This window comes from Chanodichthys erythropterus, chromosome 12 (genome assembly GCF_024489055.1).
Source record: "Chanodichthys erythropterus isolate Z2021 chromosome 12, ASM2448905v1, whole genome shotgun sequence".
Lineage (NCBI taxonomy): Eukaryota > Metazoa > Chordata > Actinopteri > Cypriniformes > Xenocyprididae > Chanodichthys > Chanodichthys erythropterus.
This window is the reverse complement of record NC_090232.1, coordinates 43,815,451-43,829,101: the sequence shown is the minus strand read 5'-3', so window position 1 is coordinate 43,829,101 and position 13,651 is coordinate 43,815,451. Positions and strand designations below refer to the sequence as shown.

The 13,651-nt window shown below is 35.1% G+C and overlaps 1 protein-coding gene across 3 annotated transcripts in view; it reads right to left on the bottom strand.

Moving 5' to 3' along the window:
- The window catches only part of LOC137032181 (protocadherin-like wing polarity protein stan), a 70,479-nt gene that overhangs the window by 35,820 nt on the left and 21,008 nt on the right, over positions 1-13,651 (bottom strand). For 2 of the 3 annotated variants that reach the window (XM_067403814.1, XM_067403813.1), the window contains exons 3-7: positions 10,648-10,811; positions 10,441-10,485; positions 10,247-10,336; positions 10,067-10,156; positions 1,855-1,962 (exon numbers count right to left, since the gene is read on the bottom strand). In XM_067403814.1, coding sequence (XP_067259915.1) covers positions 1,855-1,962; positions 10,067-10,156; positions 10,247-10,336; positions 10,441-10,485; positions 10,648-10,811 — 497 coding nt within the window. Of the gene's footprint in view, positions 1-1,854; positions 1,963-2,227; positions 2,460-10,066; positions 10,157-10,246; positions 10,337-10,440; positions 10,486-10,647; positions 10,812-13,651 lie in introns of those variants that run through there. The other variant, XM_067403815.1, reaches the window with a different exon arrangement.

Here is a 13,651-nt window from a genome sequence, read left to right as displayed (position 1 = left end):
TTTTTTAGTGTTAGTTTTTCTGTGGTTGTTGTTGCTGTTTGTTATGGCAATAATGATAAGGCAAAATGGGATCAGCTGCTTTATGATAAAAATTTTATTGTCTTGTAGTGGCTTAATTCCCTGATCTAATGACTGAGATTTATGTGAATAAAATGTTAAATTTGTATTAGATCACATCTAGAAATACAATGATAAAACTGTTTTAATCAAAAAAGCTGAACGAGTTTTAAAACACATTGTACACTAAACACTTCAAAACTCTGCACTAACTGTATTAAAATCAACCAGAAAAGCAAAGTTAAAAGATGATCAGGTGTTGTTGGTTATGTTTTTACATGATCATTATTTGATCTGAATCACTGAACTCATTTAGAGCCCAATCTCTGAGTTAGATTTACATTATTGATTACAGCAGCACTGTGATACTACAGCACAAGATCAACTTTATCAATACATAAAAATAAAGCATGTTGCAGTGCATTCTGGGTGCCACCAATCAAAATACATCCATGCCTCCCATCATGCATTGCTGCATGAATAAATTATGAGCTTAATTGTCTTAGTAATTTCATTTATTCTCACTATTTAAATTTTGCTGTTTTTCTGTGACTTTTTAGTAGCTTGTTTTCTAATGTTCAGAGTTGATCTGTTGATCAGAATATGTTGCTTGTCACCGTTGTTGAGATTCACAGGCTGATTCTTGATGTCTGTGTGTGCCTACAGCAAAATATGTATATTTTGTGATAAGGACAAATTAAAAAAAAATATTAATAAAATAAATCAGAATTGTATAAGCTGATCTTGTGCTGTAGAATCACAGTTCTGCTGTAATCAATAATGTAAAACTAACTCAGAGATTGGGCTCTAAATGAGTTCAGTGATTCAGATCAAATAATGTCTATGTGAAAACATAACCAACACCTGATCATATTTTAACTTTACTTGTCTGGTTGGTTTTAATGCAGTTAAAACTGCCCAAGCAAAATCTAATATTATGAAGGCAATGGTCAAGAGCTCAACTAAAACAAACCCTGACCTCGATGATGGTGACTTTAAAACTGTGATTTTCTCCTTTGGTGATTCTGCTTGTTATCATCAGGTGTCTTCAATAATGCTCAATCATCACTCAATTAATCACTTATTTATCTCATTAATGCTTCAGTGGATGAGATAAAAATATGGCAGGACTTTTACTCTTTGACCCCCGGATTACCCACCTCTGGGAATGTTTAAAAATGTGTTTAAAATGAAATGTTGTAAAATGTGAAAATGAAAAGGATTCAATAAATTCTGATTTTAATTCAGTCTCTGTGTGTGTGTAAAATATATATATCTCATTATAGTCAACGATTGTACGCTGTCAAAGCCAATTTTATACCCTTTTTGAAGGGTCAATTTTTGTACTGTTAAATAAAGGTACAAAATTGTCACCAAAGGTACAAAACTGGTCTCTTAAGGTTCAAATCACAAGGGTACAAATTTGTACCTTTGTAACATTGTACCCCTAAAGGTACAATTATGTACTTTTTTTGTTCTGAGAGTGTAACCTTTAAATAACATTATACTAACATTAAGGAAACTGAACATTTTCATGTTCTTGGAATGTTACAAATCAACGTTCCTACAATGTTGAATTTTAAGGGCTAAAAAAGGTACAAATGTGTAAATTTTGAAAGGGTACTGCCCCAGTGACAGCTTTTTTTTCTGAGAGTGTACATATTTGGAGCAACATGTGGGTGAGTAAATGATGACATAATTTTCACTCTTGGGTAAATTAATCCTTTGTAACAACATACTACAATGTTTAGTAACGTGGATGTGGGACTGGTAGGATGTCGGAGAGTTTGTCTTTACTTTAGCTTGCACGGTGAAGATGTACTGTTGAGTACTGTCGTAGTTCAGCCGTTGTTTCAGCCTGATGTTTCCGTCATCTCTCACTTCAAATTCATCTGGTGCTGAAGGCTGTCAGGACATATGATTTAAATGACACATACTGAACTCACACATTATTACACTCAAATTGATTGTTTTCTAAAAACTGAATGAATTAATGTTTTAAATATGATCTATCTATGTGCTTATTCAAATTTAAATATATTCTAATTGACTGACAACTACAATATTTATTATAATGAGTCAAAATTAAAAATAAATTAATTGACAGCCACATTAGAAATTTAAAGGGTTAGTTCACCCAAAAATGAAAAGTATGTCATTAATGACTCACCCTCATGTCGTTCCAAACCCGTAAGACCTCCGTTCATCTTCAGAACACAGTTTAAGATATTTTAGATTCAGTCCGAGAGCTTTCTGTCCCTCCATTGAAAATGTATGTACGGTAGACTGTCCATGTCCAGAAAGGTAATAAAAACATCATCAAAGTAGTCCATGTGACATCAGAGGGTCAGTTAGAATTTGTTGACGCATCGAAAATACATTTTGGTCCAAAGAGGGAGGGAGACGCACGCTGTTTACACCACCATTTACACATTTAGACATTTACACCACCAGGTCTCCATTGCTCTTTGCCTTTCCGAAGCTTGTGACAGCGGTTACTGCTGTGTAGGAGCTTCTTCCATCGCTCTTAGTTCATCGTCCATGTATTCAGGTTCAAATAAACATGGCTGAGCAAAAAAAAGCAAGTCTTCCTCTGTGTCGAAATCCTTAGGCATGTTTGCGAAGGCTGTTTTGTTTACAGCGTGCGTCTCCCTCAGACTGTAAACGAAGCTCGGGTGCACCGGATAACACGTCAGCAGCGTCACTGCGGTGTCGTGAACCACACTCCGGAGCAGAAGGGGGCAGTAATGCACCAATAAACTGGATGCCTACCCCCGTAAAACAGGAAAGAAGAAGAAGAAGCGGAGTCGTGAACACGGATTGACAACAGACCGGAAGAGAATTCAATGCTGAATAAAGTCGTAGTTTTTGTTATTTTTGGACCAAAATGTATTTTCGATGCTTCAACAAATTCTAACTGACCCTCTGATGTCACATGGACTATTTTGATGATGTTTTTATTACCTTTCTGGACATGGACAGTCTACCGTACATACATTTTCAATGGAGGGACAGAAAGCTCTCGGACTGAATCTAAAATATCTTAAACTGTGTTCCGAAGATTGAACGGAGGTCTTACGGGTTTGGAACGACATGAGGGTGAGTCATTAATGACATAATTTTCATTTTTGGATGAACTAACCCTTTAACTTAGAAACAGAAAAAATTTAAAAATGACATCCAGAGCCTAAACAGGGAGCAGAAAACGGTAACAATGTCAGTGAAGATTGGGACATACAAGTGGAAGTTCGGATTTCCAATTATCTTTAGGATACAACAAACTTCATCAAACCTGGAAAATATTGTTCCAACTGTTATTCCCTTCAGATTTTTAATGCCTCATGAAATCAAAATTTGTTGGTTTTCATGCTACTAACTTTGAGGTATATCCCAGCTAACAGAATTTTGTTATAAGAACGTTCTCTAAATATTCAGTGTTGGTTCTAGGAACATTAAAAACGTCCAGTTTTTTTTATGTTATAGGAACACCCCAGCCAACACAGCATGGTGGGGGCCAGATGGGCGTCACCTGGGCTGCCTAACGGGCCCAGATATTTTTGTTCACGGTTTCCATGGAGACCCCACATGGGTTAGCCCAGATGAAATGAACACTACTCATTGTGCACACTACAGGCTGTTAAATGTAACACTGAATCTGTGTTGGAGTTAATGAGATAATTAGGTGATAACGAGCAGAATCACTGAAGGACAGAGAAACAACAAGAACTACAACTTCAGCCACAGCCTTCGATGAAATCAACTGAAGATAAAAGACATTAAATCTCTGAAGATTTGATTAAACATCTCCACAAACAGCATTACCAGCTTCACTTATTACCAGAGGTGGAGATTCCAGGGGTCAGAAAGTAAAAGTCCTGCCATATTTTCATTCCACCCACTGAAGCATTAATGAGATAATTAAGTGATTAATTGAGTGATGATTGAGCATTATTGAAGACACCTGATGATAACAAGCAGAATCACCAAAGGAGAAAATCACAATATTTAAGTTACCATCATCGAGGTCAGGGTTTGTTTTAGTTGAGCTCTTGACCCTTGACTTTTTAATATTACATTTTGTTTGGGCAGTTTTAACTGCATTAAAACCAAACAGACAAGCAAAGTTAAAAGATAATCAGGTGTTGTTGGTTATGTTTTTACATAAACATTATTTGTTTTGAATCACTGAACTCATTTAGAGCCCAATCTCTGAGTTAGATTTACATTATTGATTACAGCAGAACTGTGATTCTACAGCACAAGATCAGCTTTTACAACACAGATTTTTTTAAGAGTTCTGATTAAAAAAAAAAAAAAGCAGAGCTCATTTAAACACACAGACATCAAGAATCATCCTGTGAATCTCAACAGTGGTGGCCATCATAAAGCATGTTGCAGTGCATTCTGGGAGCCACCAATCAAACTTCATCCATGGCTCCCATCATGCATTGCTGCATGAATAAATTATGAGCTTAATTGTCTTAGTAATTTCATTTATTCTCGCTATTAAAATGTTGCTGTTTTTCTGTGACTTTTTAGTAGCTTGTTTTCTAATGTTCAGAGTTGATCTGTTTATCAGAATATGTTGCTTGTCACCGTTGTTGAGATTCACAGGCTGATACTTGATGTCTGTGTGTGCCTAAAATAATTTTTTTTTTTTTTTTTGTGATAAGGACAACTTTTTTAAAAAAAAAATTCCGTATCGTATAAGCTGATCTTCTGCGGAATCACAGTGCTGCTGTAATCAATAATGTAAATCTAACTCAGAGATTGGGCTCTAAATGAGTTCAGTGATTCAGATCAAATAATGTTTATGTAAAAACATAACCAACAACACCTGATCATCTTTTAACTTTGCTTGTCTGTTTGGTTTTAATGGAGTTACAACTGCCCAAACAAAATATAATATTAAAAAGTCAAGGATCAAGAGCTCAACTAAAACAAACCCTGACCTCGATGATGGTAACTTAAAAATTGTGATTTTCTCTTTTGGTGATTCTGCTTGTTATCATCAGGTGTCTTCAATAATGCTCAATCATCTCTCAATTTATCACCTAATTATCTCATTAATGCTTCAGTGGGTGGAATAAAAAATTGGCAGGACTTTTACTTTCTGACCCCTGGAATCTCCACCTCTGCTTATTACTAACCAGACTGACTTTATTTCTGACAAACATCTACAAAAGTTGTTATTGAGAATTACCAGGGTAGGGTTGCACCAGCCATTCGTAAGTTCTTTCTTAAATTGGAACGTAAAGTCCACACTAGTGGCTTAGTAACTACTAGCTAGTTTGTAACTAACTCTGTACTTTATTCGGTTGCACCATTTGTTCTTAAGGCAGAACGTAGCTAGTAGCTCGTAAGGTCTCCGTAAAGTAATGCGTAGTCGCATAATATGACGTTTACCTTCAGTTATCCTTCAAATACAGGAGCAGAAGTTGTTGAAATTCCGTGAATTTCAGTTTATCCTTCATTCTGACTTATTTTGCCTCACGTAGCTAACAGTAAAAATAAGTTCCCATTAAATATAATAGCCTACTACTTAATCATAAATGTTTTTATATGTAAATAACATTAAGAAACTGTATTTGAAACGAAATTAATAAGGATCAATAAATAAATACTGAAACAACAACAAAAACATAAGAAATTACATTTATTGATTATGACTGATTTTATTTGACATGCACAACACGGAGTGATAGGACCGATGCACACAGCGGTGCGCTGTTTAACGGGTTCGTGTTGAAGAGTGTCTAACAAAGTAATCTTTTCACATTATGTTCTCTCTCTTAAAATTTAAGAGAGTGTAAATGTCAGCAGCATCATATATGTGTAAAGAATGAAGTCTGTCAGGTAAAACAAGAGCTTATGGATGCAGTTCAGTCAGTCTGCTATTTTATTCCAACCGTTACTCCTGATAGGAGGCTTCCGTAAATATTTAGTGTATACGTAGAGTTACGCTTCAACTAAGTTTAATGGTGCAACACAAAAATATTTAGTAGTTCGTAAGTTGTAACTTAGTGCCCATTTACGTCAAAACTAGTCTACGTTGTAACTTGCGCACAGCTGGTGCAACTGGCCCCAGAGGTTTAGATGTTGATTATTTGTTGATTTGGTTTGATGTCACCGTGATTGACGGCAGCGCTTACTTCAGTTAGGCAGTTTGACTCTTGACTGTTTTAGTGTTTTTAAGGCTATTCTTGCTGTTTGTTATGGCAAGAAAAACAAGAAACAATGTGGTCAGCTGCTAGATGATTAAAAAAAAAAAAGCTAATGACTGAGCTTTTTATGAGCAAAATGTGTTTAACTTTGCGTTGAATCTCTTCTAGAATTACAACAATAAAAATTTTAATCAGAAAATTTGAAAAAACACATTGTTCACTAATCAAACCTCCTGTAAGATTTACTCACAAACAGACATCAAGAATCAGCGTATAAATCTCATCAATGGTGACATGCTTCATGCTGCAATGTATTCTGGGAGCCATGGATGAATTTTGTATGAGGCACCCAGAATGCATTGCAGCATGTCACCATTGTTGAGATTCATATGCTGATTCTTGATGTCTGTGTGTGAAGAGATCAAGCAGGAGTTTTAAAGTGTTTAGTGTACATTGCATTTTTCAGGTTTATTATTTTGGTCTGAATTTTGTAATTTTTTTTTTTTATTCTTGAAAAGATCCTGCATTTAGTGATGGGCAAATGAAGCCTCATGAAGCACTTAGGCTTCGCAACCCATTGCTTCACCAAAAGGTTCATTACCCGAAGCTTCATTCAGCATTGCTCAGTAGTGACATCTAGCTACTGTGCAAAGAAATAGCAGACAAAATTAATCCTGAGCCTATGACCTGAACAGACATTTGTGCATTGCCTGGGTATAAAATAAAATATGTATCTTCTCTGTCTGACTTTACTTGTGCAGAGACAACTGGCTCAGACACACACACACACACACACACACACACACACAGATAATTAATTATTCATAAATTATACCATACAAACCTAATATAGCCTAATTTAATGTAATAATATAGCTCTAATAATACAATAACAACAATGACACAACTCTTTAACTCTGACTCTCCGACACTCTACTACTAGTTCTACTACTCCTGAAACACCCACAAGGTTTCGTGTGTTTCGAACCCCCTTTATCCGGAAGCGACACTCAAACCGAACCAATGACGTATTCCACACAAACCGAGGCCTCGTTTGTCATCGGTCACATGATTTCTACATTCCCAAAACAAGCCTCGAATTAACGTTTCATCTGACACGCCCATTTATGCTCGACACAAGCTCCGAAGTCTCGGTTCAAATGTCCCATCACTACCTGCATTAAATTTAATAAAAAAAAATCATATAAAGCTCAAGTGAATAGATCAGTGAATAAAGCTACAACATAATAAAGTTTTATTCTTATCAAACAGCTGACAACAGCTAAACGTATTTTATCTTGCCTTTGTGGCCATAACAAGCAGTGAGCGCAGCCAGAGAAATACTAACACTAAAACAATCAAGTCAAACTGCCTAACTGAAGTAAGCACTGACCTCGATCATGGTGACATCAAACCAAACTTATTTTCAACAAATCATCAACATCTAAACCTCTGGTAATTCTCAATAACAACTTTAGTAGATGTATGTCAGAAATATAGTCAGTCTGGTTAGTAATAAGTGAAGCTGGTAAAGCTGTTTGTGGAGATGTTTAATCAGATCTTCAGTGATTTAATGTCTTTTATCTTCAGTTGATTTCATCGAAGGTTGTGGCTGAAGTCGTAGTTCTTGTTGTTCCTCTGTCCTGCAGTGATTCTGCTCGTTATCACCTAATTATCTCATTAACTCCAGCATGTTTCAGTGTTACATTTAACAGCCTGTAGTGTTCACACTGAGCAGTGTTCACTTCATCTGGGCTAACCCATGTGGGGTCTCCATGGAAACCGTGGACAAAAATGTCTGGGCCCCAGTTAGGCAGCCCAGGTGACACCCATCTGGGCCCCACCATGCTGTGCTGGCTGGGATTTTTATAAGGTATAATGTTCCTCAAACGTTCTTTCAACTTAATTTTGATCTAAAATTCAACATTTTAAGAACGTTGATTAGTAACATTCCAAGAACATGAAAATGTTCAGTTTCCTTAATGTTAGTAGAATGTTATTTAAAGGTTAGTATGATGTTCCTGAAACATTCTTTCCATCATTCAAACACCTGCTGTGAACAAACACTGAAAGAAAGAAATAAGAACACAAACTACAACTTTCTTCAGCCACAGCCTTAGATGAACTGAAGATAAAAGACATTAAATCTCTGATTTATTTATTTATAAGAACGTTTAAGGAACATTATACATTATAAAAACTTTCCTGTAACGTCAAGAAAACTGGATGTTTTTAATGTTCCCAGAACCAACACTGAATATTTAGAGAATGTTCTTATAACAAAATTCTCTTAGCTGGAAAATGTTTAGAAGACATAAGCATTTAAATTGAAGTGTCTTCAATTTTGTCTTTCTCTTATTTCATTTTTTATTAAATTATTGATGATTAATTGTGCACTTACTCATATTGTCCAGCTAAGTAGCAAATCATAGTCCATGTTTTCAGAGAAATGTGTTTCCAGGAACGTCTATTATCATGGTCACCAATAATTCAGTTTTGTAAATGTCTATTGTGTTTGTAATATATCAAATACATGCAGAGGTGGAGATTCCAGGGGTCAGAAAGTAAAAGTCCTGCCATATTTTTATTCCACCCACTGAAGCATTAATGAGATAATTAAGTGATAAATTGAGAGATGATTGAGCATTATTGAAGACACCTGATGATAACAAGCAGAATCACCAAAGGAGAAAATCACAATATTTAAGTTACCATCATCGAGGTCAGGGTTTGTTTTAGTTGAGCTCTTGACTCTTGACTTTTTAATATTAGATTTTGTTTGGGCAGTTTTAACTGCATTAAAACCAAACAGACAAGCAAAGTTAAAAGATGATCAGGTTTTGGTTAAGTTTTTACATAAACATTATTTGATCTGAATCACTGAACTCATTTAGAGCCCAATCTCTGAGTTAGATTTACATTATTGATTACAGCAGAACTGTGATTCTGCAGAAGATCAGCTTATACAATACAGAATTTTTTTTTTAAAAAAGTTGTCCAAAAAAAAGTTATTTTAGGCACACACAGACATCAAGTATCAGCCTGTGAATCTCAACAACGGTGACAAGCAACATATTCTGATCAACAGATCAACTCTGAACATTAGAAAACAAGCTACTAAAAAGTCACAGAAAAACAGCAAAATTTTAATAGTGAGAATAAATGAAATTACTAAGACAATTCAGCTCATAATTTATTCATGCAGCAATGCATGATGGGAGCCATGGATGAATTTTGATTGGTGGCACCCAGAATGCACTGCAACATGCTTTATGATGGCCACCACTGTTGAGATTCACAGGATGATTCTTGATGTCTGTGTGTTTAAATGAGCTCTGCTTTTTTTTTTTTTAAATCAGAACTCTTAAAAAAAAATGTATTGTAAAAGCTGATCTTGTGCTGTAGAATCACAGTTCTGCTGTAATCAATAATGTAAATCTAACTCAGAGATTGGGCTCTAAATGAGTTCAGTGACTCAGATCAAATAATGTTTATGTAAAAACTTAACCAACAACACCTGATTATCTTTTAACTTTGCTTGTCTGTTTGGTTTTAATGCTGTTAAAACTGCCCAAACAAAATCTAATATTAAAAAGTCAAGGATCAAGAGCTCAACTAAAACAAACCCTGACCTCGATGATGGTAACTTAAAAATTGTGATTTTCTCCTTTGGTGATTCTGCTTTTTATCATCAGGTGTCTTCAATAATGGGCAATCATCACTCAATTAATCACTTAATTATCTCATTAATGCTTCAGTGGGTGGAATGAAAATATGGCAGGACTTTTACTTTCTGACCCCTGGAATCTCCACCTCTGAATACATGAGACTCAGTTTAGACTCACCACTATAGAATATGTAATTCTGTTGTTTTCTGGAGAAACATCTGCATCTTCAGCGGTCACCCTGAGCACATCTGAACCCACAGCCGTCGCCTGGAGCAAAAGATACAGTTTAAAAAGAGATGTTAGTCAAACTGAGTGACCAAACACACTACTGCTGTATAAAGATGACATTACACACACCTCTGACACTGTGACGCTGTATGATTTACTCTGGAAGATCGGAGGATTGTCATTGACATCCTGAATATATAACACCCGTTTATTTCTCATCTGAAATGCACAATGACATATTTGTGAAGAGGATTGTGCTGATATATTTATTTCCATAATGCTTATTAAATGATCGGATTATGCTAGTGTTTAAATAAACATACCCCTGTGTTTGAGCAGGTGACTGAATAAAACAAGTTTCCTCCTGACTGGAAAAAATAAAACACACTGAGACATATAGTATGTGGCATACAGTATTTCTTTCTTTATGAAAGTAATATATAGGCCTATGTGTGTATGAATATGTAGTTATGCTTATGCTCATTTTATATTTATTTACTTGATATAACAAATCTAATAGTGAAACAAACCTCCTTAAGTTGATCTGCATCCAGTGGTTTGGTGGTTCGTACAGTAGCGTTTGAGTCTCCATTAGTGTAAACCAGCTCCAGAAATGTCACACCAATGGAATCACCATGTGGCTGCAGCTCCAGACGATCATCAGATCTGATATCTGTGATAATCTCTACATCTCCTGAAGGCCAGATCAAATATATTTAAACATATTTAAATACTCTTAATACACATCTTAAACATAAATACTAATGCAAGTATTGTTCTTGCATTACTATTCTTGAAATACTCCTCCCAGAAGAAATGGTGTTTTAAATGACCACAACATTAAAACATTTTATTGCATTAATAAAACATTAAAGGAGTCATGAATTGAGAAACATTTTGACATGTATGAGGTAATGTATTATAAAAACTATTAGTTTAAGAACTCAAAACTTTCTTTTTTTTGTTTTTAGTAAATCAAGCCAGTGACTAAACGGTTAACTTTACATTGTTTCTCTTAGTAGCATGAAAATATTCTGTTATTTTAATTGTTATTAAATTATATGCAAAAAGTGAATAAAGAATGCTCTCTTTATAATGGCTGGAGCCAGTGGGTGCATTGGGGGCAATGACCTTGCAGATGACTTAATGTGCTTCCCCAACTGCCCATATGGTCATTCAACAAATTTACTATTGAAAGCTAAAAATAAACTTATTTCTGTGGATTTGGCCATTCAAGTTTTCCATAATGAAGGTCTTCAACTGTAAAAAAAAAAAAAAAAAAAAAAAAAAAATCCATTCACTCAACGTACGTTTTTGAGTTATCTTTTTGCACTGGCTCAGTTTAGTTGTCTTTACATAGAATATTAAGTTTGTTCAACTTGCCAAAATTAATGTTATTTGAACTTATAAAGTTTAGTTGGAATAACTTTATGAAAGTAAGGTGAACTTACTTTTTTTTAAGTTTTCAGTAGAAACGTTCTCTGTAAAATATGTTTTTGTTCACACATCTTAACTTTTTGAGGTACTAATTTCCACTGACTTATTTAAGTTTGTTCATGTAACCTAATGTGGCTTTATTTTCAATTGTCTTTTTTGTTTTTTTATGTCAATTGTAAGTAATTATTTTATTTCAAATGTTTCAGCCATGTTTCGGTTGAGAACTTTACCTGTCGTCTATGCTCCATAAATAAACATCAAAACACAGAACACCTAAAACGCTTGGACACATTCTCGTCAGTGCAGTAATTAGCCTTTCGCCGAGCCCCGCCCCCCTTAGTTACTTTTGCTTTGTCCGACAAGCCGTGGCGCTGTCACTCCACACGCAGTGAAAAATACATCGCGGAACAAAGAGGATACTGACCACACATCGACAGACAAGACAGAGCAGGTTACTTATGATATTAAACAAAGTCCCAGCTTTCAAACCGTGTAGTTATTAAAGAAATGCAAACAATAAAAACCGTTTTGATGCTCTTTAATGTGTCGTGACCATGGTCGTGACAGATTGCTGTAGATCCTCAGCTCAACCGCTCGTAAAAACCGATCATCTCTTCCTATTAGTCCATGAGCATGAGAATGAATGTTGTTTCAAACGCGGAAAGACGTCAATACACACCATTTTTCAAGTTTACTTCCACCGAGGTTAATCTTTTAACTACTGGCTGCTTTGTCGGACAAAATGGCGGATGCGGCGTTCTGATTGGTTAGATCGCTTGTCAATCAAACTCCCGGCGAAAGGTCAATTGCGGACTCGCTGTGAACGCGCTCAGGACGGTTCTGCTGCATCTACAGTCCCGCACCCAGAGTCCAGCATTCTCAGTCCCCTCGTTTTTCGAGACAGCGCCTCCTATCAAATTGGATCGGATAAACACATGGATATACACGTGAAGAATCGAAGCATGAGTATTGTATTCAATTATTTCTTTTTTAATCAAACTACTTTATAGCTCATCGATACACCAACATATGAATAGTCTATTTAATATTTGTAAAGATAGTTTGTAACAAAATTTGAGCCGTTAATGTATGTTTTGCGCCATTTTCCCCCTGAATATATTTTGATAGCTAAGCTTGGACTTTTTGTAGACAAGCCATTGTAAAAATTTGATTAAAATTAGTTGACATTAAAGTAGACCAATTAAATACATTAAGTGTGTTAATATCAAAGAATGCCATCATTAATTATTTAATCAGTTTTACCTTTTTTTTTTTTTTTTTTTTTTTTTTTTTTGGACCTTTTCTCCTAAAACTATAAACTGAATTAATTAATCCCGGAGTAATTATTTTACTTTATAGAATTTATGTAGACTACTTAAATTAGTTTATAAAATGTAAGTATTAAAATGGATCAATATTAATTTAACTGTGATATGAAGTTGTTGCCAGCCATTTAAAACTCATACAATTGCCTAATAATCAAATTTACTATGCCTTCACAATGTATTAACCAGTCTATGGTATTAACATGTGTGCTAGAATGTGTCATTTGGCCTATTTTGGGGGGTTCCTTGTTTTAATTTGTATTGACTGAAATTTGACTGTATGGGCTCTGTGGGGTGGTCTTAAATTTTGAATTTGAGTACAATTCTTTTTTTTTTTTTTTTCCCTTTAATTATTCCTATATATTTTTTTTTTTATTATTATAGTTTGCAAGCTATGGGCGCAGGTTTACCTTCTGGACAGACAAGGCAAAATGCTTAGTAGAGGCAAAAACTCAACTTCTGTATAGGCTAAAAAGAAGCAGAAGCACCACACAATTGCTTACACATTCAAATGCTTGTTGTACAGTGATTTAAATTACTGTTTAAAAACAAATAAAGTAGTAGTAAAGTTGAGGCCCTATTGAATTATGAAAATATTTTCTTCTTACAAAAAATGTACTGCATAGATACACTATTGCATTAACACTCATCATACAAACCTCAGCAATGGTGACAAAACAACTGTATAAGACATACCGCAATACTTACTGGGAGCCATGGATGAGTTTTCATTGGTGCACCCAGAATGCACTGCAGCATGAAGACTTTTTGT